The sequence below is a fragment of the Microcaecilia unicolor genome, chromosome 12 (genome assembly GCF_901765095.1).
Source record: "Microcaecilia unicolor chromosome 12, aMicUni1.1, whole genome shotgun sequence".
NCBI lineage: Eukaryota > Metazoa > Chordata > Amphibia > Gymnophiona > Siphonopidae > Microcaecilia > Microcaecilia unicolor.
The window spans coordinates 55,465,285-55,479,115 of NC_044042.1; the positions used below are offsets into that span (position 1 = coordinate 55,465,285).

At 43.4% G+C, this 13,831-nt stretch overlaps 1 protein-coding gene across 1 annotated transcript in view; it reads right to left on the bottom strand.

The window, feature by feature from the left end:
• The window catches only part of IGSF9B (immunoglobulin superfamily member 9B), a 179,031-nt gene that overhangs the window by 115,123 nt on the left and 50,077 nt on the right, over positions 1 to 13,831 (bottom strand). Inside the window, exon 3 of the mRNA XM_030220462.1 lies at positions 12,792 to 12,989. Coding sequence (XP_030076322.1) covers positions 12,792 to 12,989 — 198 coding nt within the window. The remainder of the gene's footprint in view (positions 1 to 12,791; positions 12,990 to 13,831) is intronic.

Genomic DNA, 13,831 nt, shown 5'->3' on the forward strand with positions numbered 1-13,831 from the left:
CTAAGAATACAAACACAAAATAGCAAAAATGTTTCCCTGCCAATATTTTTCTTGCATACTCTCGGCACAGCCGCTGACATAAGACAGCCGTTCCTGTCTGAGCCAAAACACAAAATCAGGGCCAGAGCCAAAACACAGCAAGGAAAAAGAAAAAACACTACTCACAGGCTGCAAGGAGGAGTCCCCCTCCCCCACTCCCAATAAAAAATACCAGCCCAGATTTCCCAGACACACTCCCAGCTCTGCTACCACCAGCCCTGCTCCCCCAGGAGACACACCCAGCTCTGATACTGTTCCTGGACGGCTCAGCATTTAAAAATAAAAGAGTTGTAGGGGGATAAGAACCTGGGTGCCCTGGTTTACAGTCCACTGCACTGATCACTAGGCTCTGCAAGGACATCTGTATGGCCATTTTCCTACAAAAGCTGCAAGACATGTCATTGTCCCTGGATTTTTGGCATTTATCATTTGGATGTTTCAGTTTGCAAAATGGCTTTTCATTTTGGACATTCTCAAGTATTTTCAAACAGGAAACCCCAATGTACTTCCTGTTCAAAAATGTGAGATGGCCGTTGTTTTCGGACGTTTTGAGCAGGACGTCCCAATTCTGACTTGGACATCCTTTCGAAAATGCCCCTCCATGCTACTATTTATATACACACATTACATGAATATTTAGAATACCAGCATATATGTGTGCCAAATTTGCTTCTAGGTGCTACTCTGTAAATACACACCTATCTTGTACAGTGCATATTTGCAAGGGCAGCATATAGGCAGAACCAAGGTGGAGCATGCACTTATGTACCTGCCTTACAGAATGCTAAAGTATGTACTATCTTTGGCATTTGCTCCTGGATTCTATATAGTGCAACTTAAGTTGCATGCACAAATTTTATTTATTTATTTATGCATTCTTATATCCCACTATTATCCGAAAATACGTTTTGGTTCAAAGTGGCTTACAATTTACATTTTGGTGGAGTTACAATAGTGTTAAGCAATGTGGAGAGAGCATCTATAGTTCGTGTGGTTGTTCATAGAGTTTTTGAAAAGAGATTTGAAGTGGAAATGGTAGTGGTAGCTTTTCTGTTCAATTGTAGAGTTTTGTTGATATTCATTCGTATAATTTTTGAAAACGTAGTTTTGAAAGGAAGGTGACAATATCTTTGCGATTAGTTGTAGAATTTTTTTGAAGAGGTAGGTTTTCATTTCTTTTCTGAATTGGAGGAGCTTTGTGATGCTTCTTATGGTTTTTGGTATCAAGTTCTACCATTTGGAAACCAGGTAGCTAAATCCTGCTTCGTTATTGCAGTTGGGTAGATGTAGGAATAGGTAGTTTCTGTTTTCTGGGCTGGCATTTCTTGAAAATAGTTCAATCATGTTAAGCATATATTCTGATACCATTTCGAATAGTATCTTGAAGATTAGGGTGCTCGCTTTGAAAAATATTCTTGCCTTGACTGGTAGAAAATGTAGTATTTCAAGTAGAGGGGTTGCTCTTTCATATTTCAATTTCTTGAAAATCAGTCTTGCTGCCATGTTTTGGACTTTTTGCAGCAATTTTAGTGTGTTTTCTTTGCACCCTACGTATACTGCATTGCAGTAGTCTAGTTGCAACAGTATCGATGATTGAACCAGTATCCAGAAAGATTGTCTAGGAAAATAGTCTCTTATTCTTCTCAGTTTCCATAGTGTTCTGAAGCATTTTGATGTTACTGCTGATATTTGTTTGCCCAGCGTTAGGTGTTTGTTGAAAATGATTCCTAGTATTTTAAATTGTGTTTCGATCTGGTACGTTTGTTGGTTGATTGTGAATTTTTGGTAGGATGTGGGGTTGTGTGGACTGGATAGTACTAGGAATTTGGTTTTGTCTCTCTTCAGTTTGAGTTTGAAAGTTGTTGCCCATTCTTCCATGAGGTCCAATCCTTTTTTTATTTTGTCCTGTATGTTTGTGATATTGTTTTGGAAAGGTATGAAGATGGTGACATCATCTGCATATATAAATGGGTTGAAACCCATTAATTCCAGTTTTTCCCGAGTGGTGCCATCATTACATTGAACAGTATTGGTGATATTGGTGATCCCTGTGGTGCCCCGCACTCAGAGATCCATGAGGCTGATCTTTGGTTGGACATCTTTACAATGTAGGATCTGGTCTTTAGGAAGCCATTGAACCATGCTGCCACTGCACCACTGATTCCTATGTTGTCAAGCAGTGCCATTATTGTGGTATGGTCTACTAGGTCGAACGCACTTGACATTGTAGTAGTAATACATTTTGTCCTTGGCATATTATGCTTCTAAATTTTGTTATCAGGTGGTTATGACCGTTTCAGTGCTGTTTTGTGGTCTGAAACCTGATAGGTATTTATGAAAAATTGAGAATTTTGTAAAGTATTCTTGTTAGTTGCTGTGTTACTAGACCTTCCATCATTTTGGTCAGTAGTGGTATTGAGGCTACAGGTCTGTAATTTGTGGTTGGGAGGCGAGGATAGTGGAGGGCAGACTTATACGGTCTGTGCCAGAGCCGGTGATGGGAGGCGGGACTGGTGGTTGGGAGGCGGGAAATACTGCTGGACAGACTTGTACGGTCTGTGCCCTGAAAAAGGCAGGTAGAAATCAAGGTAAGGTATACACATATGAGTTTATCTTGTTGGGCAGACTGGATGGACCATGCAGGTCTTTTTCTGCCGTCATCTACTACTGTCTTGCTGGTAGTATTTTTGGGGATAGGTGTGAGCACTATGTCGCCTTTGTCTGTTGGAAATTGACCTCTTTCAAACACGTACTGTATGTGATTTGTTTGGCAAGGTTCTCGACGAACCAGTCTGGTGGGTTCTTCATCATGTAGTTGGGGCATTTGTCAAGTAGGCAGTATGCATGTACGTATTTTGTCAATACTGTCTTTACTGTGTCTAGTTGGGGTGGTTTGAACATGGTCCAAATTCTGTCTGCTGTGGTGTGGTGGTTGTGTGTTTTGCAGTTCTGTAGGTAGTCTGTGATGTTTATTTGTGCTTTTGCAAGGTTTGATCTTGTGTTTTTTATTTTGTTTTTGAAGTATTGTGCAAGCTTGTCTGCAGTTGGTGGTGTTTCAGTTGTCGCCAATATGTTCTGGGTTTTCAGTAGTTTGTTCATATGTACTGTAGTGTTCTGCTTTTGCTTTCTTTATGCTGTTCGTGTATGTTCTTATGACTTTTCTCCATATGGTTTTGTTTGCGTCAGCTTTGTTTTTGGCCCATGCTCTTTAAACTTTCCTGCAGAGTTTCTTCATGTGTAGTAGTCTGTCATTAAACCAGGGATGTGTTGTATTGTGATTTTTGTTTTTGTTTTGAGTAGTGCTCTTTTGTTTAGTGTGTTTTCACTTTTTTCGTCCCAGTTTCTCATGAAGCATTTTATCCTCGGGTGGTATGTCATTGAGTTCATTTATTGTTGTTGTCCAGAATGTGTGGTTGTCTACTTTTCCTCTGGTTGTGAATGTGTGTTGGGTTCTTGGCTCTCCTTTCTTACTGTTTTATTTCCATTGTAATGTGAAAGTGAGCTTGCTGTGCTCTGACCATGGTAGCTCTTACAATATGTGGTTTGTGAATATGTGGCTGTTACTCATTGAGAATCTGTGGGCTAGTATGTCTAATTGGTGTCCTTTTGTGTGCGATGAGATTCCTTGTGCTGTTATGAAGTTCCATTGGTTTATGAATTCATTAGTGTTCTGGTGTTTGTGTCATTTTGTTTTTTCTAGATGCAGGTTTATGTCAACTATTAGTAGGACATTTGGGTGATTGGTGCAGATGTTTGATATGAAGTCCGTGAAATCATCTTGGGCATTTGTCCAGCTTCCTGGAGGGTGGAAAAATAATGTGATACATATTTGGTCAGTTATTGTTTTGTCAGTGAATTTTGCATGCCTGGATTTTGATTGTTGAGGATGTGTGTTTAGCAACAGGTTCTGCTGTGAAGGAGGATTTGTATATTATTGCAACGCCTCCTTCCCTTCTTTTGGTTCTGTTGATATGTATTATTTTGTATCCTGGTGGGCATAGGTCTAGTAGTGCAGGGTCGTCTTCAAGGTGCAGCCATGTTTCAGTTATGAGCAGTAGTCTGAGTTGTTCGGTTTCTATCCAGTCTCTTAGTAGTGTTGTCCTATTTACTGCTGATCTCGCATTTATGTAACCTATTTGTATTGGGACATACGTGTTATGTTTAATATTGGTGTTTTTAACAGTTTGTAGTTGTCTGTGTGGTCTGCCTGTTTTGCAGTTGTGGTTTTGTTGAGTGTTGTTCGTTTGGCCACTGCATTGTTGTTTAGATGGCAATTGGGCTCTGGCTGTATTCTAGATTTTTTTTTTTTGTTACATTTGTACCGAGCACTTTCCCACTCATGGCATGGGGCAATGGAGGGTTAAGTGACTTGCCCAGAGTCACAAGGAGCTGCCTGTGCCTGAAGTGGGAATTGAACTCAGTTCCCCAGGACCAAAGCCCACCACCCTAACCACTAGGCCACTCCTCCACTAATGATAATATACCCAGTCTGCACCTAAATTAGATGTCAGCATGTACACCAAGTTTTACTTGGTGTAACTGCCCATGACTTAATTTAGTCGCACAGACAGGCACTCAGAGTATTCTATAAACCACAAGGAAACTTAGGCGTATTCTATAAAGTATGCCTAAATTTAGGCGTACTTTATAGAATACACCTAGGCATATTTCTTTTTGGCGATTTCTTAGGAGTGATATATACTATCTAGTCCTTAGCACCTGCAATTACAGCAGGGCTAGCACAAGTGCCCGTACTAAATTGTAGGCAAGCATACACCTAGTTAGCCTAGTAATCTAAAGGAAAGTAGGAGCCTATGTTCCTTTATAGAATAAGGGTCTTACCAGGTGTCCTGTTATAGAACTGCCCTTTCGATGTCTAAATGTGGGCAAATGAATTGCAGCCCCAAATTAATGAGAAAATGTTGGTATTCTATTTGAACTGCTTAATATGTGCTCCTCCCTCTACCCAACCAAGACCTTCTCTCTTCCATCCTCCAATAATCTCTAGGTGAGCAAAACTCAAAAAGTAGTCAGGAATATGCCCACTGACACACACAATAGGAGAAAAGCTTTCATGATTCAGACCCCCTCAATTTTGTCTAGACTTACTTCTTTGCAACCAACAATCATGTCAGACTTGATAGATACTGGCTAGCTGCTGTACCAAAAACACAAAGAATACAAAGAAAGGGGACAATGTGTTACATAACCAAGCTTTCAGACTCCTGCAAAGCATCTTCAGTCAACTAAGATTAGAAAGAAGGAGGGGGGAGTCAAAAAGTGCAGGAACATTGTTTTAATTATGCCCTGCATTTACTTTGCTCCAGATTAATGCCACAGTTTCTATGGCCGGCTATGAACGTCGCTGCTGCTGTGCAGAAGCCGCACATCTGGAATCCCTCCAGACTGAAGGGGGAATGGACACCTCCCAGAAACAAAATGATACAACAGCAATATACACTGACAGGAAAGGATTAGGAATCTCTCCCAGATATGACCCCCCCCCCCCCATCCCCCTTCTTCCTACTGTCTTAATATTGCCATGTTTGTGGCCCTAAAGGTCCCGCTGTGCCCCCCCTTTTCTCCAGGATGTATTGATTTTTCCTGTAGGCCTCACCAAAGTGAGATCCCGGGTAACTGAGCTGCAGCCCTGCCCAGTTTCCCAGGAAGAATCCCACAGCACATCATAGAGGTTACAGATCTGCTGCCAGTCATAGAGAGCATCTTCAAATACAGCAGCACACATGACATGAAGCTTCCCATCAGAAAACTCAGGGTGGGAAGACAAAGAAGAGAATGAAGTTTCCAATGCCTTTCATACAAATTTCATCCCAAAGCACTAGAACCACCCCTTAAGGAAGGTGCCAACACTAAAATGTGGCAGCTTAACAGAAACAATCCAAGAACAAGAGATCAAGGGAAGTATTTTTTTCTTTTGGGGTTTTTTTTAAATTATTATTAAGAAACGATGATTAAGGAAAGGAAGCAGGAGAAAGGGAGGGGCTAAGGGTAGTAACTAGCACAAGGAGGCCACATGACAAAATCACAGTGAGTAAGTGAGGATGGTAGAATTCACACCAAATTTCACAGCTTCAGGTTCTCAGCCGCCTGCAAGGAACAGGAGCATTTACACCTTCCGGAAGAGAAACTGCCAAAGAGTAATGTTTCTTCCAAAAGGATGGTAAGAGTCTCCAATCAAGGGTGAATGGAAGAGGTCTGGAGAAAAAACTGAGTAATGTCAATAGCAAAAATCTTACTTAATAAAAATAGTGTGAAAGATGAAGAAGCCAGGGTGTACTTAGGCATGATAAGGAAGCCTGCTCTGCAACTTATGAGCTGGCATGATGTCATCTCTACAACTAGGAATGGATAGAGGAGAGTAGCTAAGGTCTTGAACAGTTCCTAATGTAATAATGGGCACACATGATAATTAAATGGCAACCACTCCCCTCCTGCTTGAAGGCAAAAGACTAGGAACTGTGGGTAGAAGCAAAAAAAAAAAAAAAAAGTAGAAACCTGGAGAGAGCAGAGAAAGAGAGGGCCAGGTCTCTCTTCAGTTTGAGACCTATAATCCATACCACTCTCTCAAGAAATGTTTTGACAGGTTCAGATCTGTCAGGGTGCCTTTCACAGATGCCCCCTTCCCATCCAGTTTCTGCATAACTCACAGTACTTCTCAAATAATACACAGAGGGGCTGAGGCAGAAAGCTGCACATTAGAGCATGGCTTCTAACATGAGGTTCCCGCAAATAATTTATGGCGGGATGCGGTAATCAATGAGCATGCAAATTACTGCTGCATTGAAATCATGGCAGTAATCTGCAGCTCACTGCAACATGTTGCCCTTCCTGTCAGTATGTGAGGGGTGATTGGACCATGCAATAACAGGAAGGGGACATTGAAATTAAAAAAAATAAAAACCATCAGCATCTGCATTGCCCCTCCCTTCCATCTTCCTTAAACCAAACTCCTAATCCCTGGTGTCTAATGGCACTCCCCCCCACACACACACCTGACATGATCCCAATTCTCACTACCCAAACAAAAACCATTAACTGGTTTTATCATTCCCACCTTAAGTAATTCCCTTATCCCTTATTTGTCCTGTTTGTCTGTCTTGATTAGATTGTAAGCTCTGTTGAGCACGGACTGTCTCTTACATGTTTAGTGTGCAGCACTAAATGCATCTAGTAGCGCTACAGAAATGATAAGTAATAGTACCCCCCCCCCCCCCCCAGGTCATAAAGGCCCAGACTACCAAATAAGGGAGGGATACCTTATTTAGCAGGCTGACCCCACTGAATGCATGACACAGAGTTAGCCACCACCATTTTCCAAGATGGCAGTGCAGGCCACTAGACCCCAAGGAATGATATACTACTACTACTACTTAACATTTCTAGAGCGCTACTAGGGTTACGCAGCGCTGTACAAAATAAACAAAGAAGGACGGTCCCTGCTCAAAGGAGCTTACAATCTAAAGAACGAAATGTCAAGTTGGGTATATTTGAGTAGGAGAAGGGTTCATATTGGGTGGGGGTGGTGGAACAAGACACCAGGGATTTTTTAAGTAGTAGGGAGGGGGTCAGGTTGTAGGGGCTCAGAGATGGCTGGTGCAGTACACACCAGGAACATTTTTTTTCCAACATCGGGGAGGGGAGGGAGGGGGATCAAGTTAGGTCAGAGCAGCAGTTTGTTGGGACATCAGTTCAGAGGGGAGCAGTGCAGATGCTTAGTTGACCACGGGGCTCTTTACACCACCTCAGACCTGGTGGTAGGTTTATGGCATTGTGCCCCCACAATATACATTAGCACACAGCTCTGCATTGCTGCAAGGTGATTAAAAGCTTCTTTATCATGGATTTTAATACGATGTGTGCTGTCTACCACAGGAGTTAACTTCAGTGCAGAAACCCTTTTTACACAGGGCAGCTATTAACAAGCAAGTGAACTGGGATAGATTTCTGCATTTGACCTCCAGTGCAGTAAGGAGGAAAATTTATCCAACAGAGCTACAAAGAAATTCCAGTGTTTGTTTGGCTTCCTGATTATCAATAGAAAACAAAATAAAACATGGAAAAGAAAATAAGATGATACCTTTTTTATTGGACATAACTTAATACATTTCTTGATTAGCTTTCGAAGGTTGCCCTTCTTCGTCAGATCGGAAATGTATTAAGTTATGTCCAATAAAAAAGGTATCATCTTATTTTCTTTTCCATGTTTTATTTTGTTTGATTTCTATTGATAACCTTAAGAGTGGACTAACACGGCTACCACACTCCGCTTCCTGATTAGAAAGCAGCTCTGGATTCCCTGAGGCAATGTCCCAGTTTTCTGCTTTACACTTACTCACTTCCCTTTGCCTCTTACCTTTTGTTTCATGTTTCCCTGTGGCATTCTGTTCTCACCCAGGGTCAAATATACCATTAGGCACAGTAAGGACAGCTTCAGGACACCATGCTGTTACTATTTCCCCAAAAGTTTCTTCCTTTCTCAGCCCAGTCCCATGTTTACACAGGCACTGAACTTGGGCAGCCCAACCCTCCCCTTCCCCCACCCCCAGACAGCCGCAAGGCCGGAACCTACTGCCTGAGTCTCCGACCTCTGGAACTTCAAATGGAACTGTCACTGCTACACAGCCAACCACAATAGAGTGCTTGGCTCTCCATCATGTGACAGAGGCAGAACCATGGTAGCTGCTCACACCCTTAGTTCACTCTTTTTTTTATTGTTCAGCATTTGATAAACAGAACGACTGCTGTATCAGCAACCCCAAAAATATTCCCTCCCTTCCCATCTATTCCACCCTTTCATACAGCAGTGGTAGTCAAGACAGTACTCCTACATTTTGGAATTAACATCATTAGAAACGGGTGCCAATGTCCATAAACCTTTTTCTCTGCCTTAGACTATAGTAAGATTCCAACTGGATTAGTATGATTGACTGCCTTTCAGTTGTAGTGTTGATATTTCACTTGTAAGCAAAGCTTGTTTAACACTTAAGAAATACATTATGCTTAAATGGGTTGGGACAGAGTCACCAACATTTGAAACTTAGCACAACAGCAGGTGGGCCTCCATATACCAAGATGCAAATGTTGGTGGCTTTGCTCCCCACCCCTTTAAGCAAAATATATTTCTTCAATGCTACACGTCTTCCTTATAAGCAAAATATCAGCATTACAACTCAAAGGCAGTCGATCAAGCACTTCCATCTAATTCTTTATTCAGATCTCTACCACTTCTGAATCACTACCGGTCAAGACGTATCTTATATAAGCCCAATCTTTAGTTGCTTTTTTTAGTAGGATTAAATCAACCCACTCCTCCTGAAAAGCCTGGTTGTTTGCCATCCACCTCAGTCCAACAAAGCTCTTCACTTGTAGATAGCCAAAGAATTCTTTATGCCCCAATCTCAACTCTAGTTGCATGGCTCCATTCTATCTTGGTTCTCCTCCTGTGTCTACCATTGCACCCGTTCATGTATCTCATATGGGACCTTCCTGTACTAGAATCTTGCTTTCAGTTGGTATACCCCAAAACTCTGTTGTGAGGCTTTTTTTTTCTCTCTTTAAACTTGTTCCCTGGTGATCTGATTCCTTCCTAGGCTTTATACTAATGACTCTAGATCTCTCTCACTGACGCTTTCACCTGGAATCCAGTCTCAGATCTCAGCAGATTTATCAAAAAAGATGAACCTATTGATGTGTAATAAAGGATTCTCTCTTAATGGCTTATGGACTTTTCTTTCAGGAAATTATCCAAACCTTTTTAAAACCCTGATAAGCTAACTGCTTTTACCACATTTCTCTGGCAACAAATATTTTCTCCGATTTGTTTTACATTTACTACTTAATAGGTTCATTGTGTGCCCCATAGTCCTAGTATTTTTGGAAAGAGTAATCAAGCAATTCATGTCCACCTATTCCATTCCACTCACTATTTTATAGACCTCTATCATATCTACTCTTGGCAGTCTCTTCTCCAAAATGAAAAGCCCCTAGCTGTTTTAGCCTTTCCTAATAGGGAAATCGTCCCAGCCCGTTTATCATTTTTGTCAACCTTCTCTGTACCTTTTCTAATTCCACTATATCTTTTTTGAGATGCAGCAACCAGAATTGCACAGAGTATTGAAGGTGCGGATGCACCATGGAGCAATACTGGTTGCAGGCAGTACTGTAATGGGAATGGACATAATTGCACTTATGAGTTCAAATATATAGACTCCTAATAGCCTTTTTCACCACACCTCAGTGTCCTGATTTCTCCGTTTTACTATGCCCATGCTTATCCCCTATGTCCTGTGATCCAGACTCTGTTCCCGAACTACCCAAAAAATAGCTGGCTTTGATTGTAGCAATCAGTGGTGACATTAAAAGTGGCACTAACTGCTTAAGTGTCACTGAATATCAGCAGATAGCCCACTGGCCAGGAGTTATTTCTGGCTGGTTAATCACTTTGAATAATGATCCTGTACCTTTTTAAAAGCATGTGTTATCTTATAGGCCCCCCCCCCCCCCCAGCAGCCACAAGCAAAACAGTTCAGACAGAGAACCAGCAGCCAAGGGTATTAGATAACCAGACTGAGAGATCAGTTCTAATGTCTAATTATGAGACATTACTAGTAAATATTCAGTCTATGAAACTTATTTATAAGCCCTCTCTTCCTTTTTTTCATCCATTTCCCTTATTTCATCCCTCTATCCCCCCACACATAAATCCCTCCCATTTCTCCTCACTTCCCATCTGCACCCTTCAGTGGAAAGTGCCTGGCACAGACTCCATTTTCTTCCATGAACGTGAGTTGGTCGGTATCCTAGTCCACCATCTCTCTCAGCTTCCAGTACCTCTGAAGCACAGTGGACCAAAAGAAATCCTATTCTCAGTTCTATTACATCAATACCTGCAATCTTGTGCTCTGGCCTGACCCTAATTCTCCAAAGCTTCTGGAGAGAAAGTGTGTGTGTGTGTGGGGGGGGGGGGGGGGGGGGGGGAGGGGAATCACTTTCCTCTCTGCAAGCAGAAAACAAAAGACAAAGAATGGAGCTTGGAAACCTGGTGGGAGACGCATGCACAAGACGATTTACAATGCACTTTCTGCCTAAGAGCCCCTCTGCATGCCCTAGTGTTCACATCAATAGCATGTCATCTCAACCAGCAGTCTACTGGGCAGCCTTAGGTCTCGAGATCAACTGGCATCACTGATGGAACTAGCCTTTTTCTGTACTCAGGGCAGATATTCAGAATTACCCCCCCCCCCCCCCCCCCATACACACACATACCAACAAACATGCACCTTTAACTTGCCAATGCTCTCTCCTCTGGCAGTAGGGGGTCAGGCTCTCCCTCTGATGGCAGCGGTCCCTGCAGAATGTCATCCTTTTCCCCTCCTGCCCAGCATCTCCTTTTTCTCCCCCTTCATTACAGAGCTTGGATCTCTCTTCTCCTCCCCCTCCTCACATCTTACACTTCATCCCTCTCTTTCTGCTCCCCCCTCCCCAAACACTCCTTGTCCCACATCACACGTTCTCTCCCCATCGCTTCTTGCCCTGCATTCTTCTTTCACCTCTTCCATTCCTAGTCCAGCAGGAACCCCTCTTCTTTCTTCCTCCTCCAACTTCCTGCCTAGCATTGGCCCCCTCATTCCGCTTCCATCCCCCTGCCTAGTATCCCCTCTCTCAAAGAAAAAAAAATCAAATTCTGTCTTCCCCTAAGTTCCAGTGCTGGCTGGCATCGAGACTGAGCTACTCTGGCATACCTCACCCATGACTTATACAACGCAGGTTTAAAGATGCCTTGTTAACAGTGGCTTAGCCACAGGTGGGCCTGAGTGGGCTGGGGCTCACCCACTTAGAGCTCAGGCCCACCCAACAGTAGCACACATTTAGCGGTAGCTGGTGGGGATCTCAAGCTCTGCCAGCTGAAGACTTCCCTCTGATGGTAACGAAAGCGCTACTCTCCATGATACCGGCACCTGTGCATGCTCAGTTTTCAGCGCATGCCTGCATTTCCTGCCAACTGACATATATTTTTGGTGGGGGGGGGGGGGAGAACACTTGGTGCCCACCCACTTCTTACCTAGGCCCACCCAAAATCTATTGTCTGGCTACGTCCCTGCGGTTGTTAGTAGAGCTGCAACCTGACCCAGTCCTGGTCTTGCCTCACTGCATTGATGGAGCTGTAACTCCAATTTCTCTATGAGAAGCAAGACTATGAGTCTGTGGGGCAAAGCTGGAACTGGATGGTCTGGATCAGAGGGCTACCCCAATTGGCAGGGTAGGGTAGAAGAAGTAGGGCCCAGCCATGCTAGTGTAAACTTGCCTGCAGACAACCTTCTATTGCCAGTGCCATCAACAGCATCAGATCTGCCTCCCCGCCCCCCCCCCCAAGAAAATAGTAACACCCTATAAAAGGTCTGAAAACCCCAGGCTGGGGTTGGAAATGTTGAGTGTGACTTTAGTAAGCTCAAACCTGAGACCTCAAGCTCAACCTGGAGAGATGCCCTGTTGTAGATAAGCTAAGCTGGAAAGCGCAACCTTCCTTTAGTATTCATCCCCCCTCCCCAAAAGGGGCTCTTCTCAGAGCATGGTTTGTGTTCATCAGTGGAAATGTGTGGGGGACACCATCCAGAAACCAAAATGTAGTGGCACTCCAAATAGCTATCCATCTAGGAGAGAGCTCACAGTTTAGCATCATTAGTAGGAAAACAAGAAATAAGACCACAGTGTCCCTTTGACCTCTCTCTCACCTGCATACTCTGGATCCACGTGTGGTGGATAAAACCCAAACTTGATGAAAATGGGGATGGGAACTCCGTACTTGAACCACTCTACCACGTAAGGTGGTGGCTGCCCTGTAATTGGATGAATCACGTCGCATCCCAGGATGACACTCTCTCCAGCACGAGCCGTGACGAACTGGGGCTCTTCTCTTGAGCCGTGGGCACCTGTGAAAATGGGAACAAAATGAGCTGAGATTCATTTACACCAGGGATGGCCTTGACCTTTGTCAGTTCCAGTCTTCTTATACAGAGCACAGTTTCACCACCATGTGGGTCACTAGTTGGCAGACTAAGCATCAGGTTCTCTCCCCAGGCTCTGCTCCCTTCTCTCCCCACAGTAGCATTGCACCACTCATGCAATGCATTGACTTAAGTAGGAAGAAGAGGTCCAGGCTGGAATCTATCTAGTGACACCCCACTTTTCTGCTCCACATCACTATGCTGCAGTGCTGACAAACTGAGCATATTTGGGGGCCACACTCCTTCCAAAACTTGAAGATACTGGCACCTGGAGCATCTCTGTCCTCACACTGGAGAGATAGAAGTTAGAATTCATTTTACAATGAGCTACAGAGAACAGCATTTATATTTTTCATTAACACACAAGGGATTTTCCCTTCTGTTTCCTACAGGAATAGTTTTTGGTACATCTGGCTCTGAGTTCTGGCACTTACTTCCAGGCAGGATACGGTTATTATATCAATATATAAGCAGGTCCCCCCTCCCCTACACATACACAGAAAGCTTTGATCTTACTGCAGAATATGTGACTGCCTCTGAGAAAAGGTGACTAAAGTAGCAGATCCAAAATGTCGAGAAAGGACAATTTTTAGTTTAGTTTACGTGGAAGGGAATAATTGAAAGGGGCGCCCAAGTTTTCTTGAGGACGTCCTCGCAGGATGTCCCGGTGAAGGAGCGGGGAAACCCGTATTATCGAAACAAGATGGGCGGCCATCTTTCGTTTCGATAATACGGTCGGGGACGCCCAAATCGCGAAATTTAGGTCA